This window comes from Andrographis paniculata, unplaced genomic scaffold (genome assembly GCF_009805555.1).
Source record: "Andrographis paniculata isolate CXL003 unplaced genomic scaffold, ASM980555v1 Contig77END, whole genome shotgun sequence".
NCBI classification, from domain to species: Eukaryota; Viridiplantae; Streptophyta; class Magnoliopsida; order Lamiales; family Acanthaceae; genus Andrographis; species Andrographis paniculata.
This window is the reverse complement of record NW_026137614.1, coordinates 5,195,632-5,216,154: the sequence shown is the minus strand read 5'-3', so window position 1 is coordinate 5,216,154 and position 20,523 is coordinate 5,195,632. Positions and strand designations below refer to the sequence as shown.

General features: G+C 42.3%; 3 protein-coding genes across 3 annotated transcripts in view; 1 reads left to right on the top strand and 2 right to left on the bottom strand.

Moving 5' to 3' along the window:
• Positions 1-20,523, bottom strand: part of LOC127239416 (uncharacterized) — a 71,734-nt gene that overhangs the window by 1,306 nt on the left and 49,905 nt on the right. The gene's annotated exons all lie outside the window — the stretch shown is intronic.
• LOC127239412 (leucine-rich repeat extensin-like protein 5) lies at positions 2,251-7,961 on the top strand. Its single transcript, XM_051257539.1, has 9 exons — positions 2,251-2,499; positions 3,407-3,700; positions 4,023-4,124; positions 4,211-4,250; positions 4,339-4,421; positions 5,217-5,294; positions 5,409-5,462; positions 5,561-5,695; positions 5,778-7,961. The coding sequence occupies exons 2-9, from the start codon at positions 3,413-3,415 to the stop codon at positions 7,491-7,493; spliced, it is 2,496 nt and encodes an 831-aa protein (XP_051113496.1). The 5' UTR covers positions 2,251-2,499; positions 3,407-3,412; the 3' UTR covers positions 7,494-7,961.
• Positions 8,177-20,398, bottom strand: LOC127239421 (uncharacterized). The gene is made up of 4 exons (XM_051257561.1): positions 19,781-20,398; positions 19,613-19,675; positions 8,761-8,933; positions 8,177-8,507 (listed from the first exon to the last, which is right to left on the bottom strand). The coding sequence occupies exons 1-4, from the start codon at positions 20,097-20,099 to the stop codon at positions 8,313-8,315; spliced, it is 750 nt and encodes a 249-aa protein (XP_051113518.1). The 5' UTR covers positions 20,100-20,398; the 3' UTR covers positions 8,177-8,312.

Below are 20,523 nucleotides of genomic sequence, written 5' to 3'. Positions count from 1 at the left end.
TTCATATTACGAAGGAATTAAAAATATTATTATGATTAGGTTCACTCAAAACTAGTATGTCCGGTTTAGGGCGATTTCATACCTATACTAATGGGGTTAAATGTAAGATCTAAAAATAATAGGTTCTTTTTCTGATATATATATATATGTATTTTAATGTAAAATTTGTTTGTATTTCAACCATTTTTCCCTCAAATCAAAGATTATATAACCTATAGTCCCTCCTTACATCAAGGACTATATAACTCATGTCTCTTCTCTAGTGATATTCTAAATTCTCATCACACATAGTAAGACCATTACAACTGTTGGCCCAAGAAACGATTAACTCACGCATAACAGTAACAAACTTAAAAATCAACACAGAAAAATCTCTCAGCACAGACAGGTTGTTCGTTGGACACTGCGCCTGGTGACTAAGAACAACAGAAACACAACAAAATAATAACGTTCGGCTGCACCAGCCTACCTCTGGGGGGTTCCAACCCAGGTGAAACTCACTACTGAAACCATTGAAGTACATGATATGTGGATACAATCGAGCTACACCATCAAGAAATCTATCTATCCATTTCTTGACGATTTCCCGTACTCAACCTATCCCCAAATCCCTCACTCTCAATGTTTGATTTTTCTCACCCCTTTTTGTCTTTCTAATTATCTTGCTTATATCACATTTTCATAATCTAACAAACTCTCCTCACGAATTCCCACTTACCCATCTGTTGAAACCGAATTCTTTCTGTTTCACAGGACACCTCAGCACTTGGACCACACTAATCATCATCAATCTGATCCTGGGACACTGGCTAAAGGGGCCTCCTAAACAATTGGGTTGAAATGACGAAGGCTTAGTCTTCAATTAAAATGACGAAAGTTCAATCCTCAATTGAAGTTCATATGTTGTCCAGACTGCCTGCCGACATCAACCAAAATCCAAACAAACAACCAATAACAACAACAACATCAAAAAAATTTTCGATACAAGACTTCACCACAAATTTTCAATCATGATGTTAACTAGATCTTTTCACAACCAACATGGTTTGGTACTCCAATCCCCCAGCTAACTCCATCTTGACTCTAATGACCCTTGTTGGGAAATAGAGCTCACATCGCACATATTATCCCTTCCTCGTGCGAACCAACGAGGGTACGAGGAAGATAAATAATTAGTACAACCACAACTAAACCAACAAAAATAAATGAATATACAATATTTTATGTGAAAATTGTCTCTATGTGAAGAATAAAATAATGAGACTATAATCTATCAAACAATCTATTATCCACACACTATCAAAATAAGATATAAGATGCAATACCTCGAAATTACAAAGTTAAACATCAAACTTAAATTACCAAATTAAGGAAACATAACATAATACAAAGACACAAGTTATAGACAAAAGACCATATAATTTGTGATTTCGGCACACAAATTGAAAGAACACTGTACAAATCAAAGCCTTAATAATTTGAGATTATGCCTTACTAAATTTATGGTTATTTGAGAAGAATCAGCTAAGCAATTTACCAAAAAATTGACTTTGTGCACTCAAGAATATGTCCAATGCAATTTCCATAAAATCTTTATTTTTTCAAATTTAACTATTAAAATAAAAAATTTACTGTTCAAAATCAAGATCAAGTGAAGAAGTTCTCCATAAAATTTCACCCCAATTAGACAACTAATAATCCTCCATCAACCTCCCGTTTTATTATGACGTGGGAATTTGCAGCCGCCGCTGTCCGAAAATGTGTTTTGGATAAATACAGACAGAACCTAATACCCTACAAACTAGGTGATCCGAGACAGGGTTTAAATCCATGATCTCACGATCACAAGTTCAACTCTTACGCCACCGCCGGACCATCCCTTACTAGACTTGATTTCTTGGTTTTTGGTAAATATAGATTTTGTTCTATTGTAAGTAAATCAACTAATATCAAAACCTTCCAAATTTATTTTCCTCACTTAAAGAGTAAAGCGCAACAAATGCGGAGGCCAATGATATTTAATATTATATGCTTCGATTTAGAAAGAATATTATTATTTTTTTTAAAATAAAATTTTATATAATATAAATAAATAAAAAATATAAATATTTATTTATAGTTAATATAAATTTATTTATTAAAAAAAAATAAATGTAAAAAATTGGATTATAAATACCAATTTGAGTCCCGACCACGGTTTTGCAATATTCTACCAAACAAACAAACACCCACAATTAATTAAATGATAAATATAAATAAATATTGGGAAAGAAAGAAGAATCCCTAAACCCAACCCCTGTGCCTGGAGCTGGAGCAGCAGCAGCCATCGGAGAAGAAGAGCCGATAATCGCTGCTCTGCATTTGTCTCTCACAATCTCTCAAGCCCTGCTTGGCTTGGGATCCTCAATTCCGCACGTGCAGCAATTTGGCATCCTTGTACGTTTTTTATTGGGACAGTATTGAAGCCGCTGGATTGGATACCTAATCCAGCATCTTCGGGTACGCTAGCTAGTGTAATTGAATAGAATACCTGGATTGTATGTAGGAGTGCATCTGTTTTGGAGCGAGCAAACGGTAGGCAAGTTGTCGGTTTGGGCATTCTAAGAAGATGATGTAGGAGTTTGCTATCAATTTCGACTTCTGTTTCCTGCCGCAAATTGAACTTTCAAAAGCTTCAATTTTCAAATTTTGTCTTCATTTTTGTAATGGAGTGTATCAATATGGCATTATGGATTGCGCACGAAGTAAAAAGCTGTTTAATAGCTCTTGTTGTGTTGGTGTGGGATCGCTGTTCTTTTTGTTTTGACTATTTTCGTGAGAGCAGTGATTATATATATATATATATATATATTTTTGGGATCATGTGTGTTTTTAATTCGATGGGATGATAGAGTACATAGTATTCGATTCCTTAAATTTTGGATAGTAGTAGATCTTTTGCTTGCATGCATCTCTGGTGCTTAATGAATGTTCTTGATTTTTCCGATCTAGTTATAGCTACACCCCTTATCGAGAAAGTAGTCAATGTTCTATGTTTTTTGTTTTCTTGTCAGTCACACTCTTTTTTCTTGGTTATACACCTTCATGAAAAGATATGCACCATAAAATGCATCATTCAGCCTTGGACAAACATGGGGTGTGAAAAATTAGGAGAGTGTGACTGTATGCACCGATCCAGCACAATAAAGAAATAAGGGTCATTTATTTTTGTCATTTTTTATCCTTAATAAATCCATCAATGTTAGGTTGCTAAGTTTTGAATTTAGCGATTTGTTTTCACATTTTATGTATTTCACATTGACTAATTATTCAAGCAACTCGTTAGTAAATGTTCTCTTACACTGAAGTATATGCATAGCCAGTTATCCTGGTGTTGTTTAATGGGTGAAGCACCCTTGCCTTGCAGAATAATATGGGCACAGAGGTTGAGCATGCATCTGACAATATTACCACTGCAAAGACCCCTTCATCAACACCATTGAGTGGTCCTAAGGTATCCATGTTTGCAAAAAAATCAGGATTTGTCATCCCCAAAAACAAGTTGTCAGGTTCGCTGGTCCCTATATTTCGAGGCACCAAAAAGGGAGATGGTGATGTGGCAAACGTTAATACTACTAATCAGGTGCAGAGAAAAACCAAATGGGGGCCTGATCTAACCCTGGATACTACTGTTCGAAAGGGAAGAGCATCAGCATATCAGGTATGTTGGGTATAATGTCCTTTTGACATATCTGGAAGATTGATGCTGCTGATATTGCATACTCTTTGTTACATTGTTTGAGTCCTAGGATTATTCTTTCTTATCAAGTGAGACATTAATTGATTTGATTATGTTGGAGTTATTTATGGCCTCAATATGCGAGAGGTCTTTATTGCGCAATGCAATATTAGAATTTCCTTATGGCTCTGGGTGCAAAATTGTCAGTGGCCTTCCCTGTGAATGGCTTGCGTCACACCTTCGCATCCCAGGTGCCATAAAGTACTCATATTGCTACCTATGTGATGCAACAAAATTTGGACAGATTCGGATAAATCAAATATCACAACAGCTGACTCTGGGGAACCTGGAACTTGAGGATAATGAAGACTTGCAAGCTTCATTAAATCATCAGCTTAGCAAAGCGGTCAGTGTATATTGCAGGATGCTTTCAATTTGATCTCTTTATCGCTAGCTTTCTTGCTGTTTACAGTGTGTGATATTGGCTTTCAGGATTCGGAGATGCTGGAGATTGAAAAGCAAGAAATTATTGGTACGAAGAACTCTCCAGATATCATGCTTTTTTCCACCATTATCTTCTTGAACCTCCATAACCATTGTATATCTGACTTTCTGTGCAGGTGAACTGCTAAGGTTAAATCCTACTTATAAGGTTCCTTCCGATTACAAACCTCTGCTGAAAGAGGCAAAAGTTCCAATTCCTGTAAGTGAATATTTTTATGTGTTTTACTCTGTTTTACTATTTACCCATGCTTTATTTGATTCTGTTCGATTTGAAGAGTGATACTGCAAACTGATGAAAAATATCTTCTCTGTTCTATTTTATCTGTGTTCTAACCTTACTAAATATTCTTTCTCAAGAATCCCAAGTGGCATTGAACTTGTGAGTGTTTAGCATGTGCATCTAACCTTATTGTAAATTGTGTAATACAAAAACAGGATAAAAAAACACAAACAAACACACTGTAGCTATGAAAAATACGAGAGACAGGCTCATTTCTCTAGTGCTGGTTTATGTTAATTCTTCCTTGACAGCAATAATTTTACTTCATCTAGACTAACATTCGTTGGGGGTTTCTGGATCTAACAGTTAATCATTTTTTTTTTATTTGATAGGGTTAATTTGGTCAAAAAGTAAAATTATTATTCAGATTTAGTTTAGATGATGATTGTCAGGTGAATTAGTGGGATGGTACCAATAAAGGTTTTATTGAAGTCATGAATTAGGTTCTTGTACATGGAGATATATTAATCATATCAGTATGCATTTTCTCTTTAGATTTTTAGTGTAGATGTTCTTTTCTCTTTTGTTCAATGTCAATGGTAGTTTAATGAAAATTTATATATATCTATATACAGAAAAGGATAGTTTTTGCTTGTAGCTCCATCTTATTGATAGACAAATAACTGAGCTTAGGATGATGAAAAATAACTAAGCATGAAAGTTATTTTAAGATACAGCACACGTGGATCTTTAGTTGTCAATCTGTCCATGCAGATCAAGGAGTACCCTGGGTACAACTTCAATGGTTTAGTACTTGGCCCTGCAAGCGATACTCTAAAGCGGCTAGAGAAGGTATATATATATAGATATAATTGGTAATTGCCTTCAAGCTCACAATCAAAATTATACACAGCGTACATAGCATAAAATGCTTTCCCCTTTGTTTGGTATAACAATGAAAATCAGGAAACAGGAGCCAAGGTACGAGTTTATGGTACAAAGGCGGATACAGGTGGGAAGGTAACAGAAATTGGAAAAGCAATTTTAGTACCGCTCATCATGCATAGCATGCAGTAATCTTCATGCTTGCTCTCTGCATCTTTTTTTATACCTTTTAGGTTGAAGTCACTCCTACTAATGGAAAAGAAGCAGACAATGACTATGAGGATCTGTATGTACATGTATCAGCTGAGACATTTGAGAAAGTCGATGCAGCTGTTGCTTTGATTGAGCTTTTGGTCACCCCAGTTTCAGTATGTACTAACCCCCAAACTTCAATAATTCGCCGTTCTCTTTGTGCTCATCTTCACATCACATGCTCTTTCATGGAATTAGGTGAATCCTGCTCCTTCGTCAACAACAACCGCCTCATCTGGTGACATTGTGAACGCTACTCATTTGAGTCAAAGCGGGTCCAGCTCCGTCATTTCTCCTCCTGTGATAAATCAAGGAGCGTCTCAACCTTATGCTGGATCCATACCGCCAATGCAAGGTCAATTTCCACAATTTTCTCAACCATGGTTTTCTGCAGGTCCAACTCAACCTCCAGCATATCCACAGTCTGGAATGATCGCCCCTACAAATCTGATGACGCCATCATCCAGTAGTAGCACCTCCCATGTGTCTTCCATGCCTTTTAATCTTCCTTCTAACATGCCATCATTATTTGGAGTGCGACCGGTGGTAGGTGGTGCGAATTTTAATCCTGTCATGCAGAATTCACCTGCTCCTGCTGCAGCACAGCAGCCGCCGCCGCTTTCTGGACAGCTGCCATATGCACAGCAGCAGGGCCAACCCGGCGGACCAAGAAGCACTGGGGTGCCAGTTTTACAGCCACCTTCCCCTACAATCTCACTAGCCGGGCCTCCTCACTTGGTAAGGCCAGTCGTATCTGCACCGCTCCAACCGGCTGCTAGTGAATCTGGGAGATGGTTGGTGCCACCAGCATCTCAAGGACCGAACAACAACAACATGATGCTGATGCAGAATGCCATAGCTTCGCACAATGGTGTCTCTGGAGCGCCACGGCCAATTAGCTATTCTGGCAATATGATTACACCACTAGCCGGTGCGCCTCGACCAGCAAGCCAGCAGCAGCCTCATGGCGGTTTCTCTTCAGGTCTTCCATCGGAATCCATCCCGCCAGTGCGCGGTCCATCCCCGAATGCGAATGCCGTACCAGCAGGAGGCGTCCCGGGACCTAGGACTTTCCCAGTGCAGCCTTCATCAGCAGCATCACATCATCCTCAGCCTGGAATGCCCACTAATCCCTTCCCAGGAAGTGCTCCAAATTTCGATTCTGTAAATTCTTCAGCTATGGGAGCTCCGCGGCCTCAGCACCCCCCCAGTTCTGGTGATTTCACGTTTCAGCCTCACCGGCCGCCACATCCAGCTGCTGCTCAGGTCTGGTCAGGTAGTCAGCCTCCTCCTCATCATCATCACAATGCCAGACCTCCTCTTCCTCCTCCTCCTGTTCAAGGTGGGCACGGACCATTGGCGGCGCCTCAACCACAGTTCAGACCTTTGGGACATCATAATAGTAACAACAACAATAATCCTCCTGTTCAAGGTTTTCCGACGAGGCCTCCGGTGAATGTGAATCAAGCAAGAGCACCGTTTCCTCCGCCCCTGAACTTTGCAGGTACTCCCCCAGGCCATCTGGTTCCTCCTCCTCCTCCTCTACCAAGGCAACCGGGCCCTCCTCAGAATGTCTCGGTGAGAATGTTCGCTCCTCCTCTTCCTGTTATTAATAATGCTCCTGGTCTCGGTCCCTTTCCGCCAAGACCAGCAGGGAGTCAGATGCACATCCAAGAACTTCCTCGGCCGCAAAGGTTTGCAGTGCCGCCACTGCAGCAGCATTTTGGGAGGCCGCCATTTTCTGGTCGTCCTCCTCAGCAGCAGCAGCAGCAGCAGCAAGTATACGATCCATTCTCTCCTACTCCTGCTCCTACAGCACCATCGTCTCAGATGGGAGGTAATGCGGCTGCAAGACCGCATGGTGAAAGTGACCCGGAATATGACGACCTCATGGCTTCAGTAGGAGTAAAGTGAGAGAGTGATTGTTGATTGTTGATTGCTGTACTGTACTGTGTTGGAATTAAATTTGAAGATGGATGGATGGATGGATGGATGTGTGTGGCCGCGGTTCTCTCTCAGGAAGATTCAAGTAACGGGCAGGGCAGGGCAGGGAATGAATGATCGACCTTTAGATGTTTATAATTGCTGGCTGGCTGGCTGGCTGTTTCCTTCCTTCTTTGTAGTTTAGTATAGAAGAGAATAGATGATTAGCTGGTTCGATAAACACTTTATGGTAATGAAGGCTAACAGTTTCTTCTCTTCATTCCTACTGCTCATTCTCCGTCACTCTAGACTAGTGTGGAATAGATATAGGGCATTTGGATCAGACGAACACCCCTTAACCAACTCAACTCAGATAAGACGACTCTGTCAGAATTCATTCTCAATGCTACCATTTAATACTCTATAGAATTATTATTAGCTTACTAGTATTTTATATGAGTATTTATGCATCTCTTTGTTTTGTTTTGTTTTTTAGTTTGTTCTTTCAAATGAATAAAAGGAAGATTTTGATAACTACTAGGTAACATAGTTTGTGATGGTAACTTTGAATAAAAACTGTTGAAAATGATCTGATCTGATCGGATCAGAACCGAACCAACTAACTGTCGGGGCACAGATCTAGCTAGCTAGTTGCTTAATGTTCACGTTCAAGAAACGATGAATTGAAATACTGTTTAAGTTGATCGGTTCCAAAAACATTTGGCGCAGAATCAAACGCTTCCTCTCTACACAGTATGTACACCCCACCCCTCCTAACATGCAGATACATAGATGGATAGATAGATATATTCAGACAGAAGGACCTGATCGAAGCACCCTCTCCAGTCTCTCGGCCTTTGCATAGTCTTTCTCCGAAAGAGGGCCAGCAGGGAATGCCGTGATCTCCACAATCAAATGTGGCGTCGGGAGCTCATCAAACAGCGCTCGTATATTGTTGCAACACACACTTTCTCCATGGGCACTTTCCCTCCTAATCTGGCACCCCTGCCAGAGATAAAATACACTAGCAGTAAAACATTATCACAGGCAGCCACAATTCGTTCGTTGCCAGCCGCATATTTTACAAATGATTTACAATCAATATTTCTCAGAAACAGGCAGAGTGGGCACTCAAGCGATCACTGTAGTGCCCGTAATATTGGATGGTGATGGAGGAAGCGACTCATGAGTTTACTTAGATCCTGCAATGGATACTTGTTTCAATGAACAAGGAGCGAATTAAGCTTATTCGAATTACCTTGTGTGATGTGGCATCTCTAAACTGATCATCATCCGACAATAGAGATGCAACAGCTCTAAGCAGACGCTTGCCCTCAGTTTTAGAGGGCACTCTGTAGTTGCGCCTAAGGGTACCCTTCGTCGTAGGATGCCATTTGCTCACTAGTTTTCTTCTGTCAGCTGCCTCTTTTTCTGAGAAAAATAGAAATAGAAATAGACATAGAAATGAAAATTCAATTTGGCAACTGTTTGATGTATTTTTTCAACAATAAAAAGTAAAATTCGAAAATAGAGAAATATCTTCGAATTTGATAGATGAGTGCCTGAGATTAGGAATCTCTAAACACTATAGAATATATAAAATAAAATAAAAATACTAGAATACATAAAATAAAATAAAAATAAAGACCGGAAAATAAAGTAGTGATCCCCAAAAGCAATTCTCTTGAATTTTTTGTCGATTAAAGATGATTTTTTAGGTAAAAAACAGACCTATTTAAAACCCTTTAAAGAAACGGTTCGAACCGCTATCTGGTCGGTTACAATAACCGCTGTCAACCGCCCCAAAAGTCCTATTCTGCTGACACGTGTGTCAACCGACCCACCAAGTCAAACCTTCAGAAACCGCTCACCGGTTGAAACTTCCCTCGACTATCAGAAACTGCAATCTCACCCGACTTGCACATCCACTGCCATGTCTCTTCTTGCCCGACTTCGTTTCGCCCGACCTCTGTGCCACCCGACCAATCTAGAGACTAACTGGTCGCTAAATCAAACGATTCCTTGGCCGCCCCGTCAAGCGACCACCATCTGGTCTCTTGTCCGACCACGTATTGTCCGTCTCATTCTTCTTCGCCCGACCTTACTTGGTCCGAACTCTGCATTAACCGACCTCCATATCAGCCGACCTCCGTGTCGTCCGACTCAACCGACTGCGGACCGCCCGACCTGTTCAACCGACTTAGGACCATCCGACCTATTTAACCGACTGAGAACTAACCGACCGCAGACCAGCCAAATGTGGTCCCGACCACGGACCAACCAACCTCGGTCCCGACTGCAGACCAACCAACTGTGGTCCCGACCACAGAACAACCGACTGTGGTCCCGACCACGGACCAACCGACCTCGGTCCCGACTGCAGACCAACCAACTGTGTTCCCGACCACAGAGCAACCGATCGGCTCTATTTGCCTTCTCTCCTTAGAAGGACAGACTGTCCTCTTGACAGACCTCCGCGTCTGTCCATACTTTTTCCTTGCCCGACCTTCGTCTTGACAGACCTTATCATACCCGACTTTCGAACTCGGCCTAATTGCGCCCGACCTTTAAGCTTGGCCCGACCAGGTCCGACCTTATCGTACCCGACCTTTAGTCCCGACCTCATATCGTCTTACCTTCGTGTCCGTCCTTATACCGTCTCATTCCTACACCCGAACTTCGTACCCGTCCTGATCGTACCCGACCTTTACACCAGACTTTGTTACTTTTGAACTCCGTACCCGACCTGGTCACCACCCGATCTACCATTTTTTTTATGCTCAACAACTTGCCTCCTTCCGCCGAACGCCGAAACGTCACTCCCTGGAACTGCGGAAGACGTGACGTTTCGGGGTTTGCAGAGTGTGACTCCCAAAAGACAGAAGAACTTCGACATCTCCAAGAACAACTGAAATCCCTTGATGATAGCATTCAGGAAGGGAGTCGTCTGGTTGAGGCACATTGCCTTAATCAGACAAGTTTTTGCGAGCAACTCCAAACGGCTATACAAATGAAACTTGTCCAGAGACATCAAGAAGCTTACACCAACGTCGGCGGGCCATCAAATCAGAATTAAAGTGGACCGACCTCAGAACTGCTTTACGGGCCCTACTTTCTATGTAATCCACCACACCAAGTATATAGCTCCAGACTTAATTTATATATTTCCTATTTTCAGAACATAGATCCTATATTCCTTGCGCTTATACTAAGTCTAACATAAACATAGATCCATGTTTATTGCCTATTAATAAACCACTTAAATTAGAAACCACACCAACTATATAAACCTCATACCTCCAACTACAAACGTCATCATCGTTTCTCTTTTACTCAACATGGTTTCACCTCGCCTTCGCGTTCCTCTTTCTAACTGGGAAGGTGCTCTCCAACCATTCTTAGTAGGAAAACATCCCATAGGTCACCATGCTGAAGACATGATACAGGTTCTGAAACAACTGGACTTTAAATTTAGGTTCTCCGTAGAGGCAGGAGAACCATTCATCGTACAATCCGACTGATGGAACTTATATCCACCAGCTACGAACCTTACACCGACATACTTACACGTATATCAGATCTTGACCATCATCTGGACATGATAAATCATCATGTGACTGCCATTCTCCCAGACCTTAGTTGGAACAACGATTTCCAACCCCAAAGATCGACACTCTCCAGACTGAGTGTCCTTGCCGAACGAGAGAGTCAGTCCCTGCAAGATATGAAGGCCCAGACTGAACAAAATCTTCAAGACATGCAAGACCAATGGGATCGCTACCGCCTGGATTTGGATGACCTCTTGGATGAAGAACCTGAAATGGTTTCGGCAGGCTGGGATGATACCATTAACCTCTCTGATGACTAGAGAACCCTTTTACTAATAGGTTCAAACCCTTTAGAGGGTTCTTTAAATTTGAAAATAAGAAATTAATGACAAGGTTCTAAAAAGGCAGGGTAATACCTTTTCAGATACTTAGCATTAATATTCTTATGTACCATCTTTCCTTCTTGATTTATGATAATAAAAGCACAATTTCTAATTACTTTACGAATGATGAAGGGACCTTCCCAGTTGGGAAACCACTTCCCTAATTGATCTACTTTCTTGTAAATGGGCAGAATTGTCTTCCATACCAAATCTCCTTCTGCAAAGACCTTTGGGAATACTTTTTTTCCATAGTATTTTGCCCTAATTTCGCTCTGTTTGACCACTCGATCCAAAGCTTTCAATCGTTCTGTATTTACCTCCTCCAATTGTCGCAACATCTTTTGTACATACGCCTCATCAACACATGTTGTTGTATGAGTCACTCTAGGTGACGGCGTAACGAATTCTGCAGGTAATACAACATCTTGCCCAAACGTTAGTTGGTATAGGGAAAATCCAGTAGAAGTGTTTCTACTATTTCAGTGGACCCACAGTGCTTGAGACAACAAAGTGTGCCATTTCCTTGGATTTTCTTCTACCATTTTTCGGATAATGCCAATCACAATTTTATTTGCTGCTTCGGCCAACCCATTCGCCTGACGGTAGTATGGTGAAGAATGGTGCAACTTAATATTGAATTCGGCCAAGAACTCAACAAACTTTTCCCCAGTGAACATCAACCTTTGGTCGGTTGTGAGAGTGTGAGGAATTCCAAATCAATAGATGATATGATTGAGTACGAATGCAATCACTTCCTTCTGTGTCGCATTTTTCAGGGGCACTGCTTCTACCCATTTGGTGAAGTAATCAGTCGCTACTAAAATGAATTAATGTTGTTTTGACGAAGTTGGATGAATTTTTCCAATTACATCTAACGCCCAAGCTTTGAATGGCCAAGGTTTAACCATTGTCTGTAATTTACCGTTGGCAGAAGGTTCAATGGACCATGTTTCTGGCATTCCTGGCATCCCTTGGCGAATCTGATACAATCATAAAAATCTTCGGCCAATAGAATCCCATACGATGGATAGCCCATCGCATATTTAAACCTGCCCGATGCCCACCACATATTCCTCCATGGACCACCTCCATTATTTTAATAGATTCCTCAAGTCCTAGACACCTCAATAAAACTCCTTCGAAGGTTCTTTTGTACAGAACCCCTTCAATAAGTTCGAAACGTAACGCTTTCAACCGAATACCCACAGGAGTAGCAGAACTTGGTGATTCCAAATACACCATAATCTAAGTTCTCTAATCAGTCCCAGAATCGGCACTGCCAATTATTTCCTGACAAGCATTCTGAGCCAAATTGTCAGCCAACCGATTCTCTGTTCTTGGTACATGCTCAAAGACTACCTCTGCAATCCTATATAACAGATGGAATACTGCATCTCGGTATCTACGCAAATGAGGATAATTACAAGCGTACCGTTTCAACACTTGGTTAATAACGAGTTGAGAATCCCCATAAATTAAGACAGACTGTACTCCTTTAGCGATAAGTGCTTCCAAGCCCAAAATCAATGCTTCATATTCCGCAAAGTTATGTGTCATCTCTTCCATTTGAAGCTGCAAACTAATTTTGCTGCCTCCTGGTCCTTCTAATATTACTCCCGCTCCTGACTTTCCTTTCGAACGAGAACAATCAAAAAATATTTTCCAAGGACTGGTGCCTATATAGGGCATTAATTTGTTTTTCGATGACTCATCGCTTGCAAATTCAGCCAACAAATCGGCCACAACCTGTCCTTTCACCGCTTTGAGAGGTCGGTGCCGCAACGCAAAAGGAGCCAACTTAATAGCCCACTTCATTAATCTCCCCTGCATGGTTGGTCTGTGCAAAATTAATCTGACCAAATCCATTTTAGAAACCACCTCGGTTTCTCTTGGCAGAATATAGTGCTTCAACCATGTACATGCAAAAACTAAAGAATAGCACATCTTTTCGGGCATAGTATAGTTCAACTTTGGTCTTGCCAAAGTTTTACTTAAATAATAAATGGCTCTTTCCTTACCATCCTTCCATTCTTGCACCAACAGACTACTCACAACATCAAAACTGTTTGCCACGTACAACCGAAGGGGTCGGTCACCTCTCAGGGGAACTAACACAGGCGGATTAATTAATGCCACCTTAATTTCTTCCAACGCCTTCTGTTGCTCCTGACCCCAAGCAAAATCAGTGGCCTTATTCCGTAGCAACTTTGTGATAGGTTTTAATTTCCCTGTGGCATTTGATATGAAACGCCTTAGGTAATTGACCTTTCCCAACAAACTTTGTACTTCTTTGACCGACTGAGGCGACCGCATTGACATAACAGCCTTGGCTTTATTCGCATCAACTTCTATCCCTTTTTCGTGTACTAAAAACCCCAAAAAATTCCCTGCCGAAACTCCAAAGGCACATTTCGTTGGGTTCATTTTCAGGTTGTACTGCTTCATTCGTATAAAAGCATTTTTTAAATCAACCAAATGTGTATCAAAGTCGGTAGACTTAATGATCACATCATCTATATATACCTCCATTGACTGCCCAATCAGATCATGAAAGATGGTATTCATTGCCCGTTGGTAAGTTGCTCCAGCGTTCTTTAAACCGAATGGCATAACTGTCCATTCGTAGATCCCTAAAGCTCCTGGGCATCTGAATGCGGTTTTGGGTATATCTTCCTCTGCCAAGGAAATTTGATTATACCCTGCGTATCCATCCATCAAACTTAAAATTCGATACCCTGCTGCAGAATCGATCAACATGTCTGCTATGGGCATGACGTATTCATCTTTTGGAGTAGCGAGATTGAGATCTCTAAAATCAATGCAGATTCAAATCTTTCCATTTTTCTTGGTTACCGGAACAATATTGGCTAACCATTCTGCATATCGACATGGGCGAATGAAACCAACCTTCAACAGCTTCTCGATTTCTTCTTTAATCTGGGGCATCAATTCTGGACTTACTCTCCTTGGTGGTTGCTTATAAGGTTTAAACCCTTTTTTAATAGGCAACCTATGTTCTATTAAACTGCGCGCCAATCCGGGCATTTCGGAATAATCCCATGGCAGACATTCATCCCGAATTAACGCTACCATTCGCTCTTGTTGGTTTTTTGTCAATAAACCACTTACCCTGACCATCTTGGGTATCTGTTCGGTTCCTACATTATATTCAATGAGAGGATCCTAACTTGATAAAGAAATTTCTGTCTTTTCCAAGAGATCAGGCCAGTGAAAGCCTTCTCCCTCGCCAACATTATTGTTGGAACCTTCACTATTATGTAATCTAACCATTAATTGGTTTAAATAAAACTGCCTAATCAACTTATCACAATTATTTATTTCTTCCATAGTTAAAAATAAATAAAGGTTTATTTTGGCTAACAACAGAGCCATAATGCAGAAAATTGTTTCTAATGAAACACATAACCCTGAGTAGTGAGCCTACAGCCCTTCTAGGAATACTCATCCACCAAAGTTGTCCGTGAAATCGGTGGTACATACTCTAAATAAAGAACCAATTCTTCCACACCTTCTGTAGAACCGAACGGATTGGCACTGGCTTCCATAGTGAAAACCCGATCCCCTTCCCAAAACATAATTTGTTGATGGAGAGAAGAAGACACACATCTGGAAGCGTGAATCCAGTCTCGCCCCAACAAAACTGAATAGGTGGTATTGGCATCTACGACGAAAAATACTGTCGAAATCACCTTTGGTCCGACCTCAATGGACGCCACCATCATCCCTTCTTGTTTGGTTGGTTGTCCTGTGAAACTCGTCATCTCGATGTCTACTGGGGACAAGTCGCCAATCCCTTTGCCCAATTTTCTCAAAGTTTTGAGAGACATGACATTGAAAACAACCCCATTATCGATGAAAACCTTGTTAACCGGCTTACCACATATGTAAGCGTTAACATACAGTGGTTTTAAGTGCGGGATCGCTCCTTCTTGTATAGGTGGAAAAACCATAGGTGGAGGTCTGCCAATCATCGCCGCCCACTCAGGTTCTTCCTCCTCTTCAAACTTTACCCAAATGGGTTCTTCTTCTTCTTCGGCGAACCATCGCATATCTGTCGTCCTGACTTCGAACCCGGCTTTATCAAGCTTCACTATCTTGCTGCGCAAAACTTCCGTTTCTTCTGGGCAAAAGACCCGAAAATTATCTCAGGAGTCTCTTCCTCTGCATCTTCTATTTCAGGATCAATGTTGATCCGCTTGCAGAATTGACATCGAAAACACTTGGCCTTCTTGATAGGCTTGCTGGTCTGCCAATGCTCCTCAAGTCTCTCACTTGAGCTTTTCCTTTTGGGCGACGATTCCTTCTTCTCCTTCCCCTTATCTATTCGTTTTCCATGCCGAGCCGCATACCTGCGCTTAGCATTATGAATTTATGTGCGATTCATACCTGAAAATCGAGGATCTATGCCTATTGGCAGAGGCTTTCTATTCCGGCTCCACTTCTCCTCCTGGACTGGATGTGGTTTGCGCGTTTGTCGGTCTCGTACCACGATTTATCTTTCAATTCCACTTTGAACGACCCATCTTCTCTGTCACATTTCTCCACCACCCTGGTTTCACAAACTTTGAACTTCACTTCCTGATTTTGTTCCCGCTCTTTGGGCTTGCGTTCCTTTCGCTTGGTGTTCTCTTCATCATCACTTTGCGCATCTTGTGAAGAACGCAGGAAGATCATTGCAGTAGTCACTTTTGGGAACGGCTGATGTTCTACTCCCCATTGTTACATACTTGAATCTCCCTGCTTTGATAGTCTTCTGTATTTCCTTTCGGAAATGTGTACATTGATTAGTATAATGCGTAAAAGAATTGTGCCACTTACGTATCTTGTAAGTGGAACAATTCTTTTACGCATTATACGTAAGTGGCACAATTCTTCCTTTATTTCTTCCTTCGTTACCAAACGATGCCCTTTAGGAATGCGAATTTGCCCGTCTGCCAGTAGAATATCGAAAATTTCGTCTGCCTTGGATACATCGAAGGTCGGTTGTTCCCTCTCTTCTGTTCCCGGCAAGGGCTTTAGTTTGGAACACACGTACGGCTTGCCACTCACAATTTCAGCCGCTATTTCCTCAATGATGTTTCCCCGGTCATCGTCTGGTGCATACATTTCTGTATCGACAACGGCCATCTGTTGAACCCTGTTCCGTCGGGAACTATGGTCTCTTTCCCTAAAAAGAGATTCTAACCTTCCTGCTTTGGAAGCCAAACTGGCCAGGTCTTGAATATCATCCCGTAGTCTGGAATGCATATTCCTAACCGCTAAATTGGTCATTTCACTTTCCTCGAAGATTGTCGGGCACCTTCCCTTCATCAGACGTATCCGATAAGCGGTCTCTTCTGGCATCTGCCGAATCTTAAAGAGATCTGTGAGTGAAACCGTTGGGAGTGGATTAAAAAATCTTGCATGGAATGCAGCCTCCAGACCTTCCCAAGTTTGCAACTGTCCTGGCGGCAGATTGGCGAACCATGAAAAAGCAGTTCTTGTGAGCGATAATCCGAACAACTGTAATTTGTAGAACGAATTATTGCCCACTTCCTCTAATTGAGCCGTGAAACGTCCCACATGCTCGATGGTTGACGCTCCATCTTCTCCTGAAAAAGAATGAAAGTCGGGTGTTCTGTAATTCCTTGGAAGCGGGTGCTCATTGATGATTCTCTCTTGGAATGGCCTATGGTATGCAAGTCTGTTGACCGTCTGAGGATTTAAACCAAACTGTACTCTTAAGACCTGAGCAATGTCTTCCGGATCCGCCCTGGGTGGGACAGGATCAAATACAGTCCCATTCTTTCCTCTCTGGGGTCGGTTGGTTCGGTCCTAACACCCAGCGGAATATTATTCGGGTATGTAAGAGAAGTCTTTCCCCTGTCAACCCTAGGGGTGGTAGTAGCACTTGGAAACGTGCTATCCACATAAGAGGGCCCCCGCAAAATTCGCCTGTAATCTGGATGGTGATAATTCTGGTGGCGTCTGTATAGGTTGCAGATTTAGCGTATTTTGCATAAGGTTTTGTTGCTCCCACAACATTTATTGCTCACGCAACATATTCTCCATAGCCAAGTTATGCTGATTGTTCAATTGTTGAACATAGGAAACCTAGTCAGCAGGTGCCTGAGGTATTTCCCCTGTATTTGGCATGACAAATGGTGGGACTGTTTCTCCCACCGGTGCAGACGATGCTTGAGGTTGTGTGCCTGCCATATTTATTTTTCTGATGATTCGGCCGGACCTCAGTCGTATGAAATTCTCTGGTACTGTAGGATCAGCAATCTTGCCTTTCTCCCGCTGTGGTCACCAAATTGTTTGGTGTATTTTTTCAACAATAAAAAGTAAAATTCGAAAATAGAGAAATATCTTCAAATTTGATAGATGAGTGCCTGAGATTAGGGATCTCTAAACACTGTAGAATACATTAAATAAAATAAAAATAAAGACTGGAAAATAAAGTGGTGATCCCCAAAAGCAATTCTCTTGAATTTTTTGTCGATTGAAGATGGTTTTTTAGGTAAAAAATAGACCTATTTAAAACCCTTTAAAGAAACGGTTCGAACCGCTACCTAGTCGGTTACAATAATCGCTGTCAACCGCCCCAAAAGTCCTCTTCTGTTGACACGTGTGTCAACCGACCCACCAAGTCAAACCTTCAGAAACCGCTCACCAGTTGAAACTTCCCTCCACTATCAGAAACTACTATCTCACCCGACTTGCACATCCACTGCCATGTCCCTTCTTGCCCGACTTCGTTTCGCCCGACCTCTGTGCCACCCGATCAATCTAGAGACTAACTGGTCGCCTGACCTTACTTGGTCCGAACTCTGCATTAACCAACCTCCATATCAGCCGACCTCCGTGTCGTCCGACTCAACTGACTGCGGACCGCCCGACCTGCTCAACCGACTTAGGACCATCCGACCTATTTAACCGACTGAGAACCAACCGACCGCAGACCAGCCAAATGTGGTCCCGACCACGGCCAACCAACCTCGGTCCCGACTGCAGACCAACCAACTGTGGTCCCGACCACATAACAACCGACTGTGGTCCCGACCACGGACCAACCGACCTCGGTCCCGACTGCAGACCAACCAACTGTGTTCCCGACCACAGAGCAACCGATCGGCTCTATTTGCCTTCTCTCCTTTGAAGGACAGACTGTCCTCTTGACAGACCTCCGCGTCTGTCCATACTTTTTCCTTGCCCGACCTTCGTCTTGACAGACCTTATCATACCCGACCCTCGAACTCGGCCTAATTGCGCCCGACCTTTAAGCTTGGCCCGACCAGGTCCGACCTTATCGTACCTGACCTTTAGTCCCGACCTCATATCGTCTTACCTCCGTGTCCGTCCTTATACCGTCTCATTCCTACACCCGAACTTCGTACCCGTCCTGATCGTACCCGACCTTTGCACCAGACCTTGTTACTTCTGAATTCCGTACCCGACCTGGTCACCACCCGATCTACCATTTTTTTATGCTCAACAGCAACATTAGAAACTGAGCTATCATTTCCAGTTCCGCAAATCTTGCCGGAACAGATGAAGGCATTTATCTCTCTCATCAGGACGCATTTCTTGAACACAAATGAACTGATAGTTATATCCATCAGAAAGAACTCATACAGTATGATTGATCTTGTTTCCACTTTTCTATTTGTCTCTGCTAATCCTTTTATTTAATTCTATAGGTCCATATTCCTAATTAAGTTACTGGTATACAAACTTGAATAGTTATGAGTAATCACCCTACACTACACATATACAACAAATTCCAACACATTAGAATTTAACGAGTGAAGTTAGTAACTCAAAACTGTGAGAAAACAGAGATGTTAACTAGCAATGTCATCTACTTGTTGTGATGTGATGTGATGTGATGTCACCACTAGTAAGCATCGGCCAGTGGAAATCAAGTTATAACAGACAGGTCAGGACAGGACCATATCTCATCTATCTCCCTCTCTCCGGTGCCTGTTTATTGATAATCAAATGCATTCAATTCAGGCATGATTTTGTGGAAAACTTAAGCAACAGTCAGTCAATGGCTTGTTGCAGATAGAGAACTCACGAAAACAATGCGAAACTCAGCAAACAAATGAATACAAGTAAAGTAAGTGATGGATGAATGATGAATTCGAAGAAAGTAGAAAGACAACAGACAGACCTGGTTTGCTCAGCTTCCCAAACCACTTGGAGAACCCTAAATCTCCAGCTTCGTTTTCCGATTCTGCCATCCAAGGGAAAAGAAAGAGTTGGATGGATAGATAGATAGACAGATAGATGGAAAAGGAAAGGGGGGGAAGATGGCACTAGTCGGTGAGTCTCTGTGTACCAGCAAGAATGGGATTATTGGGAGAGCCAGCCAAACCAGCTTTCAAGAGAGCATAGAAGACACAGAGCCGTCCCGCCCACAAAATAACAGGGGTGGTGGTGGTCTCAAGCAGAGATACTACTCGCTGAGTCTGAGTCTGAGTCTGACCCAACGAGGAGGCGGCGGCGTAACTCCGATGAAACCTGCTGCCCAGCGGAGGCAAGAAGGGTGTGGGTTTGGGACAAGGAGGATGGAGAGGACAATGCCTCTTGGACTTGGTGCTGGTAGTATAATAACAGCAGTAGGCGGCGACGGCGGGCGTGGCGATTTGCAGGAGCATTTCTCCTCCGACTGGATTGGATTTTGGCTGGCTGGCTGGTTGTGTCTTGAATCTCTGTGTGTGTGAATCAATGATCTGATCTGATCCGATCTGATATGATCCGCGTGGCTAACTGTCTTTCTGCGTGCGTGGAACGAATTACTGCTCTCTCTCTAATCAAGACATGACATTTCATTTCATTTCAGGGTTGGGCTATGAATTGATAAGAGATAGGGAGAGAGAGTGGCCGCCGCAAGCACAAGCACAAGCACAATGAAGCTGCAGACTGGCCGACTAACATTACATTACATGATCAGTTAGTTTCAGTGGTAGTGGTAGTACATTACAACATATTGCAGCAGGGTAAGGTAATTAATGGGGGCTGACTTCGAAATTGGTGGTTGTACTTGTTGTCGTATTGTATTGGTATTGGTATTGGTATTGG